At 47.5% G+C, this 19,388-nt stretch overlaps 1 protein-coding gene across 15 annotated transcripts in view; it reads left to right on the top strand.

Annotated features, from left to right (window-relative positions):
* Positions 1 to 19,388, top strand: part of dmd (dystrophin) — a 3,042,490-nt gene that overhangs the window by 1,069,680 nt on the left and 1,953,422 nt on the right. For all 15 annotated transcript variants that reach the window (XM_072513983.1, XM_072513987.1, XM_072513978.1 and 12 more), the window contains 2 exons: positions 6,423 to 6,611; positions 6,956 to 7,137. In XM_072513983.1, the coding sequence (XP_072370084.1) occupies positions 6,423 to 6,611; positions 6,956 to 7,137 (371 nt within the window). The remainder of the gene's footprint in view (positions 1 to 6,422; positions 6,612 to 6,955; positions 7,138 to 19,388) is intronic.

The following is a 19,388-nucleotide window of genomic DNA, read 5'->3' as shown; positions in this document are numbered from 1 at the left end:
GGCAATTTTGGACACTTAGGGCAATTTATCATGGCCAATCCACCTAACCTGCACATCTTTGACTGTGGGAGGAAACCGGAGCACCCGGAGGAAACCCACGCACACACGGGGAGGATGTGTAGACTCCGCACAGACAGTGACCCAAGTCGGCATTCGAACCTGGAACCTTGGAGCTGTGAAGCAACTGTGTTAACCGCGATGCTCCATGAAGAAAATTGGAAAACAAACTAACATTCATGACTATCTGTTTTTTTCACATTTCTAAAAAAAACACTCAAACCCTTAAAAAAAAATCGAACCTGGGACCCTGGAGCTGTGAAGCAATAGCAATAGTGCTATCCACAATGCTACCGTGCTGCCCCGGTATGTCCTCCAGGTCACAAAGATGTATGTCCTCCAGGTCACAAAGGCAAAATTTACACGGCCTTTTGCTGCAGTTACTGTCTTCATTGATGTTCTTTTGCAGACTGCCCAGCTGGATTCTCCATACCACTACACCACATTTCTATTTCGGCACCCCGGCGGGATGCTCCGTTATGCCAGCTGGTCAATGGGGTTTCCCATTGTGGGGCAGCCCCATGCCGTCGGGAAACCCCAGGCTGCCGGTAAAACGGAGCATCCTGCCAGCAGAGAGCAGCCCCAGGTCTTTCTGCATCTTCAGATAAAATCTTAGTATTTCGACCTGCTTTTGGTCACATAACCAATATTGGATGTATCTACCTGGAATATCTTAGCTCAAAGTTATTGCTATACAATGGAGATGGTGATGAGTTTTTCACACTTACTCAAGATGAATCGATTTCTGCCCAGCATTCATTGTTAGGATTTCAACTCCCAGACTTGGGGCTGGATTCTCCCAAAATGGGACTATCTCCCCACGCCAGCGTAAAAATGCTGGAGTTTTACTCTGGAACTTCCTGGGAACAAGTACAGCTAATTCACAGCCCTGCAGGGGTCTAGCAGGGACCTGGGGTAATTCACGCAGCTTCAGCAGCAGATATGGGCCCCTGCACTTCTGGTTTTGAGTCTGCACATGCGCATGGCGTTGGCCTCCAGCAGCAGTGAGGAGCGCTATGGCGGACTCGGACAGCGAAGGCAGACAGGATCTGACCGCGCAGATCTCAACCCCGGCCGCATATAAGGCCCCCCCTCCGGTGTCTGATCCCCCTGCCCCCCACCAGGGCGGCCTCAGACTGAGTCCGCAGCCACCATGCGAGCATCCCGACCGGCAATAGCAGGTTAGTTCCACGCCATCGGGAACTCGGCCGGTCAGGAGCGGAGGATCGCTGGGTGGACCTCAGTCAATGAGCCCCCAACCGTGTGGCGTACTCTGCGATCACACCGATTCTCGGATCCCGGAGAATCGCCGGGCCTGATTTCGGTGTGAAATTGGATTCTCCGGCCACTCGCTGAACGCGGTTTAGGCGCAGGACTGTGGAGAATCCCGCCCATGGAGTCTGGATGTGTTTTGTTTAAATCCGCAAACAATAGATGAATAGGGACGGCACAGTGGTTAGCACTGCTGCCTCACAACACCAGGGCCCGGGTTCAATTCCGGCCTAGGGTGACTGTCTGTGTGGAGTTTGCACTTTCTCCCCGTGTCTACGTTGGTTTCCTCCGAGTGCACCGGTTTCCTTCCATAGTCCAAAGATGTACAGGTTAGGTGGATTTGCTGTGCTAAATGAAAAAGGTGTGGTTACAGGGATAGGGTGGGCGATTGGGCCTTGGCTCTTTCAGCAGGGTGGTGCAGACTCGATGGGCCGAATAGCCTCCTTAGGCACTGTTCTATGATTCTATTCTACAAAGAGCAAATGTGAATTCTATAGATAGCATTTCTCTTGATGTGCCCATTTATGTGGGAAGTCCCCACCCAGGATGGTTTAGTTTGCACCTTTCTGGAAGCTTCGAGTCTGGTGAGGTTGTTGAAGTTGTAATGGCCACTTGACCCTTGGTCTCCATCTTAATGGTTCATCAGTGCCCATTTTAAATAAAAGACCAATCTTGAAACTTCTATGCAAACCAAGCCCATATTTAAAGTTATGAATTTGACATGTCTTTACTAGGCATGATACAGATTAGCAGGAGTTTGTGAGAGAGTAGACAACACATTCCCCAGTCCAGATTGAGGTACCACCCCACACCAGTCAATCACTAGAGAAAATGCTAGCACTATACAAAATTAGCAAGGGTCAAGAATGGTTATTTATCCTTCCCCAGTCCATAGACGATATCAATGTCAAATAAAATGCAAGTCCCTCTGTGAACCGACACCACTGCTACTCACTACTTACAATGTTTTTTGCATACACAGAGATTTTCTTTCTTTCACTCACTTATGTGTGCTGCCATTTTTTAAAACTAAATTTAGAGTACCCAATTCATTTTTCTAATTAAGGGGCAATTTAGTTTGGCCAATCCACCTAGCATGCACATCTTTGGGTTGTGGGGGCGAAACCCATGCAAACACGGGGAGAATGTGCAAACTCCACGTGTGCTGCCATTTTAAATTCTAGATCCTGGCACCTGGAATTATTTTTTCAAACACCCTAATTAACATTGTTGAGGTGTTTTTAGATTTGCTTTAGCCTTCATCACTAACTGCTCCTTTAGAATGATCTTGCTCATTTAAGCTGAACCTTTCATGCCTAGTAATAGATGTGGCATTTAGTTGCTTCTGACTTTTACATGGATTTAATTTGTGATGCAGATTTATAAATTGCAAAAAGGCACAAACATTTTGACTCAATTAAAATACCAGAAATAACAAAGTGATCAAAATGGAGAAAGTGAGTTCAGAAATATTTCACTGACGAAATGTTGACTTTGTTCAGCCTATTTGCATGATTACATTAAGTTTGATCAATGCAAGGAAGACAAGAAAATGTGAACGATATTGAACATTTGTTAATCTCCGATTTCCCTTATGGAAATTTTGAATTATTTAATGTCTTCAACATTGAATAATTGCCAAAATAAACTTAATTGTCTGCATGTTTCAGGTTTTTTATTGTGTGTATATATATATATATGTATATATATATAAATACATAGACTTTAAGCTCTTCACATTTTTCATGCCTAATTTGTCTAGGAAATTCATAATTGAATAGTGTCGAGAAATATTGCGACTGAGGTATTAAAATGCATTTTACACAAAATATCTCTTGTCAAAATGGCAGCATTTAACTGTAAAAAGAATATTTACTGTTTCACTGTGGAACGTAATTCAGAATCCATTGGTATATAATGTGGGTTATTAATATGTTTAAGTCTATAATCTTGGCACTTGACAAGTAGACATTAAAATGCAATTGAGAAAATTGAACACAATGTCACCTTATTGTAAAGAACTCAATGTTTTGCAGGTTTGTGCTTACTTTTATGTGGTGCTCAAGTATGAAATATAGTTTAAAATGCGATTGGTGCTATAAACACCAGCTTGTTTAATTCAGGCCTTCCATGATGAATGGATTATATGGATTCAAACTTTTAAACAATTGCTAAGTTTAGTTGATAATGTTACCACCCACTATTTTTCGTGTTAAAAAATTAAACGACGTAGAATGGGGCAGGTCAGAGAATTAAATCACAGTTTGCTTTCTGATGTTGCCTTTACTGCAACTAAATGTTCATTGAAAACTACAACTACATATGTGATGGGTGAGAGGAGAAATGCACCATCCAGTGTAATACATGAGAATATATTTAAGGATGAAAATGACCCTTTGACACACCAAAGGTCACCTCTATGTACTGTAACCCACCCAGTCAGGCTTCCAGATAAATTTTGTATTCTCCCTAAAGTGCCTATGATACTACTATGTTATTAAATGATACAGATCAGAAAGGTCCCCAATTTGATTCTCAGCTAGAGAGTTCTGAATGCCAAACTTCGCTCTTGCATCTCTAGGATAAGAAGCTAGCGTCATGTAGGGTTCTCACACTTTATCAAGTGACCATTTCAAGCAAGTATTTGTGCAGTAATACAGGAGTTAGATAAGTTTACATTCTTGCAGTTGAGATCAAGTCTTGTTTGGTGTTGCCTCGCAGGTGCCAGAGTAAGGTACATAACACAGTAGGTGGGCAAGTTTTTTGAAAAGGAGGCAATCTGTCCGATGTTGTGGTTCATGTCAGAACTATAACACAGGAAATACAATAGAGGTCATGCAGAGAGAGTCTGAAAAGACCAAAATTGACCAGCAGGAACTCGAGGACAGCAATCTTACAATTATTTTCAGTGTCATGTGCTTGCCTACTGAGGGAGGTGGAAGGTGAAAGGTATCAATATGTTGTGGAATGGTGTGTTTCAAATTTCTGGCGTAATGGAGTTAACTTTGGGAAAGGTCAGAGCTGTATTCACCTGAAGCAAGGTAATATCATGCAGCGAGGATCAGCAGGAGAAGATTTAAACCTATAAGTTTACATCTGATTAAAATACATTCATTTTTGAGAGCGGCAGCATTTCCAACAATGCCACAAAGGGAGAAAACCTTGCTAAATCCAAGTTCCACCCTAAATTTCAGCCCATTGCGCCTGATAGAATTATACCACAGGATCAACCTCACCAGCTGTCAGGGTTTCTGAACTGTTATCCCATTAGTACAGTGTGTGGAGGAAAAGAGTGAAACCAAAGTGGGATTCATCTAAAATTAGTAGCCTTTCAGGCCGCACAATTGGAGTATTGCATTATTTCAATATTATTTGCACGTTTTCCCTTCCTACTGTCATCAGTGCTTGGAAGATTGTTTTGTGCTGATGGACAAATTTTTCATGACAGTTTATGCAAGAGGACCCAGGAAATAGAAACAGAAAGTTGTGAGGAGGGATGACACCATCCATTTGTTGACCCATCCTCTGATCGACCAACCTGCCATTTCCCTGATCTCAAATTTTGGGCTGGATAATGCAGCCCATTGCAATGGGAGCCAAGGCGGCTAGACACACTCCATCATGGGAGAGGCCCACCGTCAGTCTGCCAGGAATGGTAAAATCTCTTCTAATTAAGTGACAGGGTAGGAGAGGCTGAAACAGGACTCCAGGCCGTCACTGGAGGGATGTCAATTAGACTCATTAATGATCCAATCGACGCACATCATCGCTCAAGCCACCGCAGTTCAGTGGTGGCTCAGGGATTGAATAGCGCCTTGCTGGCCTCCAGCTCCCCCAGAAAGCCGCCCTATAAAAATCATATTGTGTTTGCCAGTGACTTTACGGGGGTGACGGGTGGAGTGGGAGCCGGCAATATGGATGGATGCCTCATTATCAGGCACTAAGTACCTGAGAGAGATATCTGGCATCAAGAATAGAGTTCCAACTGAAAGTCTCCCTCTGACTCCAATCCCCCAGCACCTCCATACAGTGACCCCACCCCACAATCCCTATATGACCCTCATTCATCTTGGGCCTGGGGTCCATCAGTGATCCCGAGCTTCTGATGGGTGCATATCTCGCGGTGGTCACTACTCCCAGTGGCATTGGTGAGCAATGGAGAGCTGGCAGCATCTGATTGGTGGGCAGTTTTCGGTGGGTAGTATTTCTGCTGCCAGAGTCCTGAATCCTGGGGAAAGCCAATTAAGTGCATGAAGGGTGCATAATACCATTGGGCCTCCTCCATGAAACTGATAGGGGTTTCCTGGCAGTTTGAGTCTTGGAGCGTTACAACACCGAAAGAGACTTTGACCCATCACGTCTTCACCGGCCATCAAGCACCTATTTATTCTATTCATATTTTCCATCACTTGGTCTGTAGTTCTCTAACCAGTGGGTGAGAGCTATAGTGGGACAATTAAATCCAGCCTGTTGACTCTGGTGATGGAAACAGAGAAGGGTAGGAATGAAGGAGAGTGGATCGACAGTGGGTGGGAATGGTGGAGTGAGGTGTTGTTGGAACGTATCTTGAAAGTTTATTTGCAGATTTTGTTCTGTTACTACTACAACCGGGCCGAGAATCTTAATATTGCTGTTAACTATATTCATTGCTGCCAAAGGAAAAACCCAATCCAATATTATTGTGAAAACTTAATTTATTCTTAAAAATGAAAGACTGAATGGGTTGTTTGTTTTATTTAAGTGAAATTGCAAAATTGTTAAGTCCCAGAAGAGATTAATCAGTATGGATCTATTATGCAGTTAAAATGGTTCTTGTATTTGCAAATAAACAATGTAATGAATAGTGCAGAATCCAATCATGTCCTTTTCTGCATTTTAAAAGAGACAAGTAAGCATAAGAATTATCAGCTATTGATAACTAGCTCTTGAATTTGGAATAAATTCTCTGGAGATGGTAAGAAAATTAAACCAGATCATAATTCCTTTCTAGATTCAAATATATGGTGCCATTATCTTGATTATTTAGTTAATGTAGTGGAACACTTTGACCTGTTTTTAATTGAAGAAATTCCTTTCTGTTTCACATTGAACAGCTCTCAGAAACCTTGGTACAGAAGCCAGCTGGAAGCTTACTGATGGAAGCAGAAGTGGATCTTGATAGCTACCAGACTGCATTAGAGGTAGTGCTAACCTGGTTGCTTTCAGCTGAGGATTCACTGCAGGCTCAAGGCAGCGTTTCCACTGATGTGGAGGAGGTCAAGGAGCAGTTTCATGCTCATGAGGTAATTGCATTAACTTAATGTTAGGGGTGGGAATAGGGGAGTCACTTATTCCATGACACTAATTTAAGTCATACATATGAACTATGGTACTCAGTATTTTTGGCACCCCTTCTAATATCTCCTCATTTGGTTGGTATCCGTTCTTGTGAAGTACTTTGGATTTTTTTTAAGGTATTGAGGGCCCAAAGTAAATTCAAGTTGTTGTTGAGTTATAATTTTACTTTCTCCAAAGTCGATACACTTTTTGAACTTAATTCTGCAACAGTGAAGTTTCCCGTTTCTGTCTGTTTTCTATTTGTTTAAACGTCATACATCTATTTATAATTTACCTTATTTTTTGGCAGGGTTTTATGATGGAGTTAACAGCACATCAAGGTAGTGTGGGTAATATTCTGCAGGCTGGGAATCAGCTAATTGCAGAAGGAAAATTATCAGAAGATGAAGAAAATGAAATTCGAGAACAGATGAACTTGCTGAACTCCCGGTGGGAAAATCTCAGGGTAGCCAGCATGGAGAGACAAAGCAAGTAAGCAAGTGGGATTATCTATCCTGGACAGATTTCCAAATCTCTTCAGTATTAAACAATCATTTACTAATTTGGCTTCAAGCCATATGCTAACATGGTTGCAAAATAATTGACAAAATGTTGCATTAGTTTGGTTTGAGTTTTAGTTGATATCTCAGTCCCTTTGTATACACATGGGACAAAGATGGCTTTGTGCCATTTTGAATCATCGCAGAAATAGTAGAAGGCTGTGAGCCACATTGCTGTTAATTGAATATGCTTTTGATCATCTTCAATCATGTTTTTCTCTCATTGAACAAAGAACACAGAACATACAGTGCAGAAGGAGGCCATTCGGCCCATCGAGTCTGCACTGACGCACTTAAGCCCTCACTTCCACCCAATAACCCCTCCTAACCTTTTTGGACACAAAAGGGCAATTTTGCATGGCCAATCCACCTAACCTGCACGTCTTTGGACTGTGGGAGGAAACCGGAGCACCCGGAGGAAACCCACGCAGACATGGGGAGAACTTGCAGACTCCTCACAGACAGTGACCCAGCGGGGAATCGAACCTGGGACCCTGGCGCTGTGAAGCCACAGTGCTAGCCACTTGTGCTACTGTGCTGCTCTGCCACTTGTGCTACCGTGCTGCCCACGTTACAGTTCTCTTTCCCTCTCTGGACTGTCAAGACCAATGATTTTGTTTTCTTTTTGAAGATTAATTCCAGCATCCATTCCACAGAGAATATGGGGCGGGATTCTCCGACCCCGCACCGGGTCGGGAATCGCCATCGGGCTGCGCGAATCGCGCCACGCCGCCCTGACGACGGGACCAGATTCTCCGCAGAGCGTAGTATCGGCGCCATTGGGGCCATTGGTTGGCGCGGTGCCGGTCAGGGGCCGCTCTACATGGCCCCCCCATGATTCTCCGGCCCGGATGGGCTGAGCGACCTTAAAAAATAAAACGAGTCCCGCCGGCACCGTTCTAACCTGCTCTGAGCCGGCGGGAACTTGGCGTTGAAGGGTTGGGTGGCGACCTGTGGGGGGTGGAGGGGGGATCCGGCCTCTGATGTGGCCTGGCCAGCCATCGGGACCCACCGATCAGCGGGCCAGCCTCGCTGTCCCCGGCCTCCCTTCTTCCGCGCAGGAGCCTGTACTCCTGCGCCATGTTGGGTCAGGGCCGGCGCGGCAAGTGAGACACCCGCATGCGCGGAAATCGCACTGGACCCACTGCGCATGCGCGCACTCCCCGGTGCCCACTCCACGGCTGGATTAGCAGCTGGAGAGGCGTGAACCGCTCCAGCGCCCTGCAGGCCCCCTCTAGGGGCCAGTATTGCTGATCCTGGGGCCGTGCTAACGCCGTCGGGAAACGCGATGTCGTTTCCGACGGCGTCAACGCTTCGCCTCAGGATCAGAGAATCCCGTCCATGATGTCTGCTAATTATAGAGTAGACTGTGCATTAGAGTTTATAAGATTACAGCTCGGGGAAAAAGGCCTTGTTCAATGGATTAATAATCAGCTTGGGAATCCTTCCATCATTTCTTTCACTGTTCCCCAAAAGAGTAGAAAAAAGTGTGGGCGTGAAATATGCGGGAAAAAAACAATTTGGGAAGCCCGATCCAATTAAGAATAAAGTGCGGACAGGGGAATAGGAAGTCCAATAAAAGGGTCTGCACTTATACTTGGCTGGCAGCCCTTCTGGGAGAGGTGGGCTGCAGAAGACTGCAAGGACACATCAAAATGAGATATTTTATTTCATTCATTGGATGTGGGCATCATTGACTCAGCCAGCATTTATTGTCCATATCTAATTGTCTTTGAGAAACTGATGAAGAGCTGCCTATTTGAACAGTTGCCCTCCATGTGGTGTAAGTACATCCACACTGCAATTAGGAAGGGCGTTCCAGGATTTGACTCAGGAATAGCGACATTGCTCCACGTCAATATGTTGTGTGACTTGGAGGGGAACATGGTGTTCCCATGTATCTACTGTCTTTGGCTTCCTGGGTGGTAAAGGTGGCATATTCTGATTTGCCTTCGAAGGAGCCTTGGTAAGTTGCTGCAAATATTGTGTAGATGGTAAACATTGCTGCTATTGTGTGTCAGTAGGGAGGGGGTGAATGTTTAAGGGGTAGATGGATTGCTAATCAAGCGGGCTGCTTTGTCCTGGATGGTGTCAAGCTTCTTGAGTGTTGTTGGAGCTGCACTCTTCCAGGCAAGTGGAAGTATTCCATCATATTCCTGATGACTTGTGCTTGTAGATAGTAGAAATGCTTTGGGGAATCAGGAGGTGATTTACTTTCTGCAGGATTCATAGACTTTGACCTGCTCTTATAGCCACTCTATTTATATGGCAGGTCCAGTTCAGTTTCTGGTCAATGTTGACCCCCAGAATATAGTGGGGGGGTTTGTGATGGTAATGACATTAAATGCCAAGGGAGATTCTCTCTTGTTAGAGATAGGAACATTGAAACAAGGAGGAGTAAGCCATTCGGCCCTTCAAGCCTGCTTCATTATTCATTATGATTATGACTGATCCTTGATCTTTGTGCCATATTCTCATAGAAGTAGTGTTGTCTTCATTCTGTGCTGAGTCTTGGCATGCGGCTCACAAGAGGACTGTGCTCACAAGTAGGAGTACTACATTTGGCCCCTCGAGCCTGCTCCATCACTCAATTAGATCACCTCCTTCAATGCTACTTTTATGCACTAAGCCCATATCCCTTGAATTCCAAAGATTCACCACTCTCTCAGTGAAAAAGATTCTTCGTCCGTGCCCACCCGGCGACTGGTAATTCCCGCATGAGGTCAATAGACCTTTACATGGTCCCCGTCCTGTCTGTCGAGATCTTGCGGTGGCACGGTTGAAGAATCCAGTCCCCTATCTACACCTATCCTGTCACACCCTGTAAGAAGTTTGTTAGTTTCAATTAGATCATCTCTCATTCTTAGAAAGTCGAGAGAATACAGGCCCATTTTCCTCAATCTTTCAGTTTAAGAATTCCTGCCATACCAGGAAATAATCGGGTGACCCTCCGATGCACTCCAATGATAATAATCTTTATTGTCACAAGTAGGCTTACATTAACACTGCAATGAAGTTACTGTGAAAAGCCCATGGTCATCACATTCCGCCATCTGTTCGGGTACACAGAGGGAGAATTCTGAATGTCCAATTCACCTAACAACACGTCTTTCAGGACTTGTGGGAGGAAACCGGAGCACCTGTAGGAAATCCACGCTGACACGGGGAAATGAAATGAAATTAAAATTGCTTATTGTCACAAGTAGGCTTCAAATGAAGTTACTGTGAAAAGCCCCTAGTCGCCACATTCCGGCGCCTGTTTGGGGAGGCTGTTACGGGAGAACGTGCAGACTCCACACAGACAGTGTCCCAAGCCAGGAAATCGACAGGATGGCTCTGTTGGACCAAGTGGACTGTGGAGAGATTAAAATATCTGGAGGAAAGAGTAAAAAGATACTGATTCTGTGGCCAAAGGGGATGGAGCACAGTCCTCTTGTGAGACGCATGCCAAGACTCAGCACGGAATGAAGACAACACTGTAGCATTGACCTGTCAGCGGCAATGATGGTGCAAATATATGTGGACTTGATGGCTGCTACACTCCAACTGGTGGTTCTCGATAGTGATCCAGAGCATCATCTAAGGGCTGAAGTAGTCACTGATGAGGATGAGGTGGTCACCCTCATGTGGTGCCATCATCATCTTTGGGCTCCTTGGCACTTTTGACTGAGGGACCATCTAAGCATCAGGGCATTATCGTAGCATGCTCCGGACATGGCCCGATGACACCATCATGGGAAGGACAACTGCCACGCACATCTCAGCCACAAGCAGACACTCGCAAGCGGGTTACGTCCTTGTTATTTGAGACCACAAGGGGAATTTTCTTCAGTAAAGAATTGGCCAAGAGTAGGGGACACTGCACTGGTTAGAGTGCTGTATGGTTCACTGGGACTCCTTTCGTTTGTAGATGTGTGCTTTGTAATTTGGTGGAAACACTAAATGTTGACATATGACTACAGATGGGTGAGCTTCCATTCTTTAATAGCAAAACTGGAAAAGAGAAATTAAATATTAAGGGAAGCAATGGCCTTTAAACAGAGAGAGTGAGCCTCCTGGACAAATGTGCATGCACTGATGCGAAGAATGGGTCTACAAGGTTTTGCGTTCAATTAAAATGTTTTCAGAGGCAGACATAGTGTGTTCCTGTGTCTGAGAGACACAGGGAGTGATTTAGTGACCACATTATGCATGTTGCGGATCCAGGTGCAGTGGGTGAATTGCGGGAGAGCCCCAAATCGGGCTCCATTCCAGGCCAATCACGAGTCACCCCCATCACCACCCACACCTGAGCAAAATTAGCAGTGGTAGGAATAATAACAGTAAACTGGCACACCAGCTGGCACAATTAATTCTGTACCCATCCATCTCTGTACTAGCCCCCATCAAGGGTAAAATCCCAGAATCTCAAGGCCTCCAGTCTCTCTTGCCTTTCCTGGGTGAAGAAATGTCTACTCATCTCAGTCCTAAATGGTCTACCATGTATCCTCAGACTGACCCCTGGTTCTGCACTCCTCACATTGGGAACATCACTCCTGAATCTACACTGTCTAGTCCTGTGAAGATTCCCCCTCATTCTTCTGAACTCAAGCGAATATAATCTTATAGGATTCAATCTCTCCTCGTACGTCAGTCCTGTCATCGCAGGACTCAATCTGGGACTTCCGGTTGCGTCCATGCCTAGATAGGTCGCACGTTCGGCAGCTCCTGCCGGGAAAGGACTTTTGGGCTCTCTAGAGGGGCCCCAACGGCACTTGTTCAACGGCTTCCAGTGTGGGAAGATGATAGCAAGGTCCCCCCGACAGTATATGGATTGGACCAGAAGTGGAGCAGTGAAAAAAGGGATCTTGGAGCAGCCAAAAGTGAGAGGGAGAAAAAGCAAGATGGCGGCGGGTGGAGACCAAGCAGCATGGGCGCAGTGGTCGCAGGAGCAGCAGGGGTTTCTTAAACGCTGCTTTGAGGAGCTGAAAACCGAAATGCTGACGCCAATGAAGGCGGCGATTAAGAAGCTAGTGGAGACCCAGAAGGCCCAAGGGGCTGCTATCCGAGAGGTGCGGCAAAAGGCCTCAGAGAACGAGGACGAGATCTTGGGCCTGGCAGTGAAGGTGGAGGCGCACGAGGCGCTGCACAAGAGGTGGGCGGAAAGATTTGAGGACCTGGAGAATAGGTTGAAGAGGAAGAATCTTCGGAGTCTGGGTCTCCCTGAAGGAGTGGAGGGGCCCGATGCCGGGGCATATGTGAGCACGATGCTTAATTCGCTGATGGGCGCGGGAGCCTTCCCGAGGCCCCTGGAGCTAGATGGGACGCACCGGGTCCTGGCAAGGAGACCCAAGGCCAACGAGCCGCCAAGGGCTGTAGTGGTGAGGTTTCACCTCTTTATGGATAGAGAGTGTGTCTTGAGATGGGCCAAGAAAGAGCGGAGCAGCAGGTGGGAGAACACGGCGATCCGAATCTATCAGGACTGGAGTGCAGAGGTGGCCAAGAAGAGAGCTGGCTTTAATCAGGCTAAGGCCGTGCTCCATCGGAAAGGGGTGAAGTTCAGTATGCTGCAGCCAGCGCGATTGTGGGTCACATTCCAGAATCGGCACCACTATTTCGAAACGCCTGAGGAGGCTTGGAGCTTTATACAGACTGAAAAGTTGGACTCAAATTGAGGGTTTGTTGTTGTGGGGGGGATGTTTGTTTGCTGTATGTATGGTTTTAACTACGTGAAGGGAATGTTCCCTTGGTTGGGTGTTGGATGGGGATGGGTGAAGGGATTTGATGGAGAGACTGTGGGAGAGTGTGGACGTCGGTGTTGGAGGGAGGGGAGGACCGGGGACGGGGAATTGAGGTAAGGTCGCAAAAGGAGCTGCGCCAGAGGGGGCGGGGCCGGCTAGGGAAAGCGCGGGCTTTTTCGCACGATAGGGAAGGACGGAGGTGGTGGTCGGAAGGGGGGGCAGTACTGGAGAGGAGCGCACACTGACTGCCAGGGAGGAGGGGGCGGGGGGATTCCCACACTGGGGGGGGTTGATGGGAAGGCGGGAGAGGCCGGGGTCAGCAGGAGTCAGCTGACTTACGGGAGTGTTATGGGGGGAGCAACAGAGCTAGCTATGGATCTAGCGGGGGCAGAGGCGGGGTATAGGGTTGCTGCTTCATTGGCCAAAAGGGAACTGGAAATAGGAGAGGTGGTTGGGGCGGGGGCCCGCCGTCCGGGGGACTGGAGGGTACGGGAGGTGCGGGCACGTGACTGGCCTAGAAAAGGAGATGGCTAGTTGGCAGGGGTCGGGGGCGGGGGGGGGGGGGGGGGGGGGTGGTTGAGCAGCCCCCCAATCCGGCTGATAACTTGGAATGTGCAGGGCCTGAATGGGCCGGTCAAGAGGGCCCGAGTGTTTGCGCACTTAAAGGGACTGAAGGCAGATGTGGTCATGCTTCAGGAGACATATTTGAAGGTGGCAGATCAGGTAAGGCTGAGAAAGGGATGGGTAGGACAGGTATTCCATTCGGGGCTGGATGCGAAGAACAGAGGGGTTGCAATACTGGTGGGGAAGCGGGTGTCATTTGAGGCAAAGAATATTGTAGTGGATAATGGAGGTCGATACGTGATGGTGAACGGTAGATTGCAGGGGGTGCGGGTGGTACTGCAAAACGTACACGCCCCGAACTGGGATGATGCCGGATTTATGAAGCGCATGCTAGGTCGGGTTCCGGACCTGGAGGTAGATAATGGGTGGGGATTTCAACATGGTGCTGGATCCAGCATTGGATCGCTCTAGGTCCAAGACAGGGACGAGGCCGGCTGCGGCCAAGGTGCTTAGGGGGTTTATGGACCAGATGGGGGGAGTGGATCCATGGGGGTTTGCCAGGCCCCTGGCCAGGGAATTCTCATTCTTTTCCCATGTACATAGAGCCTACTCCCGGATAGATTTTTTTGTTTTGAGTAGGGCGCTAATCCCGAAAGTGGAGGGAACGGAGTATTCGGCCATAGCCATCTCAGACCACCCCCCCGCACTGGGTGGAGCTGGAGTTAGGAGAGGAGAGGGATCAGCGCCCGTTGTGGCGTCTTGATGTGGGATTATTGACGGATGAGGAGGTGTGCGGGAGGGTGCGGGGGTGCATCGAGAGACATTTGGAGGCCAATGACAACGGAGAGGTGCAGGTGGGGGTAGTCTGGGAGGCTTTGAAGGCGGTGGTCAGAGGAGAGTTAATCTCCATCAGGGCCCACAGGGAGAAGAGAGAGGGCAGGGAGAGGGAGAGGTTGGTGGGGGAGATCTTAAGGGTGGACAGGAGATATGCAGAAGCCCCCGAGGAGTGGCTATTCAGGGAGCGGCGAAACCTCCAGACGGAGTTTGACCTGTTGACCACAGGGAAAGCAGAGGCACAGTGGAGGAAAGCACAGGGGGCGACGTACGAGTATGGGGAGAAGGCGAGCCGGAAGCTGGCACACCAGTTTCGTAAGAGGGAGGGCAGCGAGGGAGATAGGTGGAGTTAAGGATAGCGGGGGGGAATACGGTGCGGAGTGCGGTGAGAGTAAATGAGGTATTCAAGGACTTCTATGAGGAGGTGTACAGATCGGAGCCCCCAGCGGGGGAAGAGGAGTTGCGACAATTTTTGGATCAACTGAGGTTCCCAAGGGTGGAGGAGCAGGAGGTGGCTGGTTTAAGGGTGCCAATTAGGTTGGAGGAGCTGGTTAAAGGATTGGGGAACATGCAGGCGGGGAAGGCCCTGGGGCCAGATGGGTTCCCGGTCGAGTTTTATAGGAAATATGTAGACCTGCTAGGCCCGTTGCTAGTGAGGACTTTCAATGAGGCAAGGGGGGGGACACTACCCCCGACAATGTCCGGGGTGCTGATCTCTCTGATCCTGAAGCAGGACAAGGACCCACTGCAATGTGGGTCGTATAGACTGATCTCGCTCCTCAATGTGGATGCTAAGTTGCTGGCAAAAGTGCTGGCTACGAGAATTGAGGACTGTGTCCCGGGGGTGATCCATGAGGACCAGACGGGATTTGTAAAGGGCAGGCAGTTAAACACTAATGTGTGGAGGCTCCTCAATGTGATTATGATGTTATCGGTGGAGGGAGAAGTGGAGGTAGTGGCAGCTATGGACGCGGAGAAGGCCTTCGTGGAGTGGAGTGGAAGTATCTTTGGGAAGTGTTGCGGAGATTTGGGTTCGGGGAGGGGTTCATCAGCTGGGTCAGGCTGCAATATAGAGCCCCGGTGGCGAGTATGGCTACGAATCGGTGGAGGTCGGAGTACTTTCGGCTGTACCGAGGGACGAGGCAGGGGTGCCCCTGTCCTCCTTGTTGTTTGCATTGGCAATTGAGCCGCTGGCCATGGCACTAAGGGAGTCCAGGAAATGGAGGGGATTGGTCCCAGGGGGAGAGGAACATCGGGTGTCGCTGTATGCGGACAGCCTGTTGCTGTATGTGGCAGATCCAGTGGAGGGGATAGTGGAGGTCATGCGGATCCTAAGGGAGTTTGGGGACTTCTCGGGCTATAAGCTCAATGTAGGGAAAGGTGAGCTCTTTGTGGTGCATCCAGGGGACCAGGGAGGGGGGATAGACGACCTACTATTGAAGAGGGCGGAAAGGAACTTTCGGTAAAATGATGGTCCTCCCGAGGTTTCTCTTTGTGTTCCAGTGCCTTCTCATTATGATTACCAAGGCCTTTTTTAAATGGGTAGGTAGGAGCATCATGTGTTTCGTGTGGGTAAATAAGACCCCGAGGGTAAAGAGGGTGTTTCTGGAGCGTAGCAGGGACAGGGAGGGCTGGCGCTGCCGAATCTGTGCGGTTATTATTGGGCAGCCAACGTGGCGATGATCCGTAAATGGGTAATAGAGGGAGAGGGGGGCGGCGTGGAAGAGGTTGGAGATGGTGTCCTGCAGGGGCACGAGCCTGAGGGCGCTGGTGAGGGCACCGCTCTCGCCGACAAGGTACACCACATGTCCGGTGGTGGCGGCGGCAACGTTGAAGATCTGGGGGCAGTGGAGACGGCATAGGGGCGAGTTGGGAACCTTGGTTTGGTTCCCGATTCGGGAGAACCATCGGTTCGTCCCGGGAAGGATGGATGGGGCGTTTCGGAGCTGGCATCGAGCAGGGATTAGAAGAATGGGGGATCTGTTTATAGATGGGACGTTTGCGAGCCTAGGGGCGCTGGAGGAGAAGTTTGGGTTCAGGTATATGCAAGTGAGGACGTTTGTGAGGCGGCAGGTGAGGGAATTCCCGTTGCTGGCGGCACAGGGGACTTAGGACAGGGTGATTTCGGGTGTATGGGTCGGAGAGGGCAAGGTTTCGGCGATCTATCAGGAGATGAAAGAAGAGGAGGAGGCCTCGGTAGAGGAGTTAAAAGGCAAGTGGGAGGAGGAGCTTGGGGAGGAGATAGATGAGGGTCTGTGGGCTGATGCCCTGAGTAGGGTTAACTCCTCTTCCTCTTGCGCTAGGCTCAGCCTAATACAATTTAAGGTTACTCGTAGAGCGCATATGACAGGGGCGAGGTTGAGTAGGTTCTTTGGGATGGAGGACAGGTATGGGAGGTATGGAAGCCCGGCGAATCACGTCCACATATTCTGGTCATGCCCGGCACTGGATGGGTTCTGGAGGGGTTTCGCGAGGACTATGTCCAAGGTGGTGAAAGTCCAGGTCAAGCCGAGCTGGGTGTTGGCACTATTTGGGGTAACAGATGAGCCGGGAGTGCAGGAGGCGAAAGAGGCCGGTATCCTGGCGTTTGCATCCCTGGTAGCCCGGCGGAGGATCTTGTTATTATGGAAGGACGTGAAGCCCCCCAGTGTGGAAGCCTGGATAAATGACATGGCAGGGTTCATTAAGCTGGAGAGCATAAAGTTTGCCTTGAGAGGGTCTGTGCAGGGGTTCTTCGGGCGGTGGCAACCGTTCCTAGACTATCTCGCGGAGCGTTAGGAGGAGGTCAGCAGCAGCAGCAACCCAAGGGTGGGGGGGGTCTCTTTCGAGGGGGGTATTTGGGTGGGCAGGGGGGGGGTAGGGGGGGCTTCCCCAAAGGTACCTTTGAATGTCATATGGGGGAGGTTGCTATATACGGGGGAAACCCAATGTATAAGTTTTGTATTATTTTTGATTGTTGTGTTTGTGTTCCTTTTTCTTTTTGTTTTGGGGGGGGGGTGTTTGTTAAAATTTTGTTGGAAAATCTGAATAAACATATTTTTAAAAAAAGGAATCAATCTGGTAAATCTTCACTGCCTTCCCTCTACAGCAACAATATCTTTCCGAGGATAAGGATACCAAAACTGCACACAATAATCTAGGTGTGGCCTAACCAAGGCCCTATATAGTTGCAGCAAGATATACCTGCTCCTGTACTCAAATCCTCTCGGTATGAAGGCGAACATACCATTTGACTTCTTTACCTCTTAATGCACCTGCATGCTGACCTAAAGCGACTGATGTATGAGGACACCTAAATACCGTTGCACATTCCCCTCTCTCAATTTATAGCTCTTCAGATAATAATCTGCTTTCTTGTTTTTGCTATCAAAGTCAATAACCTCACAATTATCCACGTTATACTGCATTTGCCATGCATTTCAGCCTTGCTCGAAGAAAAACCATACTCTGGAGTAATGGCTAAGAAATCAGATGCTGTCCAGCAAGTTAAGGAAACTAGAGAAATGACGAGCAGTTTCCAAGAAGTCAGAGTTCATGGAACAGAGAAAACTAAGAACCAGAACAGATTACTGTTCAGTAAAGTTGCATAGAGTTGAAAAAGCATTGGATTGTGAGAGGCCATAAAGATATCTGTAGTCGTCCTGAGGTTTGTGAGAAATGACTATAGTTTGGGAGCTATTATTTGAAATAATTGTAGAAATCGGTGGTTGGACTTTGGAGTTTTTGTAAAAGCCTTTGAGACAAAGGAGTCCTGAAACGAGAGATGTAAAACTTGAAAGCGAAACCTTGATGGAAGCAACGGAAGAAAAACATAATTTAAAAGTGTGGCGCTTGAAAGCGAAATTCAGTGAAGCAAGGTGGCTTATGGTATAAGAATCATCTGGGGGTATTTTGGGGAGAAATCCACAGATAGTCACTTGGGTTCGGAAAGGATGTGTCTTACTACAATCATCTTCTTTGCTTAAAAGGGACTTTGTGTGTTAATGAGATTGTTGTAGCTTACAATGTACTTTTTAATCTGTGTTGATCTTAAAATCTGTGCGTATTTGTTAAGCTAACGATAATCCATTTTTTTTCACATTTAATGAATGCTTTTTTCTTGCTGCTAAAACTAGTTCGTGGTCCTGTGTCTCTGTTCCTCCACGTTTTATTTAGAAAATGTAACTGTTACGGTTCTTTGAGCCAATGTTCCATTCTGGGAATTTCCAATCCAGTTATAACAACTGGGATCTTAATATGTTCATCAAGCATTCAAATTTGTGCAGAATAACTATTGTTTTCCTTTCTGTCTCAAATATAACAGCTTTTCAACATGCTGCTTGCTGTGAAATGTCTGTGGATGTATCACATTGATGTCTTACTTATAACACCAACTATTTTAATACTGACATTGAAAAAGAATATATAATTTGTTAGAAAGCAGAGTTGTAATTGTGTGCCAGAGCTTCTAAGAGTAAGGTGATTCATCATAATGCTAGCAGGATGGAAATGTCCAATGACAGCTGTGATAGATCTACAACCTGTTATTTAATGATGAAATTTAGCTTGGAAGAAAATGAGGAATATGGCATGAAAATTAGATCAGGGTTAGGCCATACAGCCCCTTGAACATGCTCTGCCTTTCAGTACAATCGTGGTATCTCTTTGATCACAACTCCACTTTCCCGCCCATATTCCCGATTCCGCTCAAGTCCAAAGGTCTATTGAGCTCTGTCTTGAATATACTCAATGAGGGAGTACCTTAAGCCCTCTGGAGTAGAGAATTCGCAAAATTCTAAATGAAGAAATTCTTTCTCACCTCAGTCTTAACATATTGACCTCTTATTCTGAGACTGTTCTTCAGTGTTCTAGATTCCTAGCCAGCTGATACGACCTTTTATCTCTACCCAGTGACGCCCCCGCAAAATTTTCTATGTTCAGTGAGATAGTAGACTAAATTGCAAGTCCAAATTCAGATAACTTTATTTATTGTCTTAGAATCAGCACATTTTGTAGCCCGGGAGAAGCCATTCAGCCAATATGCCTCCTCCTGTTCTCTGAAAGACCTCTTTGCTTAGTTCTATTC

The sequence above is a fragment of the Scyliorhinus torazame genome, chromosome 8, assembly GCF_047496885.1.
Source record: "Scyliorhinus torazame isolate Kashiwa2021f chromosome 8, sScyTor2.1, whole genome shotgun sequence".
In the NCBI taxonomy this organism is placed as follows: Eukaryota; Metazoa; Chordata; class Chondrichthyes; order Carcharhiniformes; family Scyliorhinidae; genus Scyliorhinus; species Scyliorhinus torazame.
Note: the sequence above shows the minus strand (reverse complement) of the source record. Positions and strands in the feature narration are given on the sequence as shown.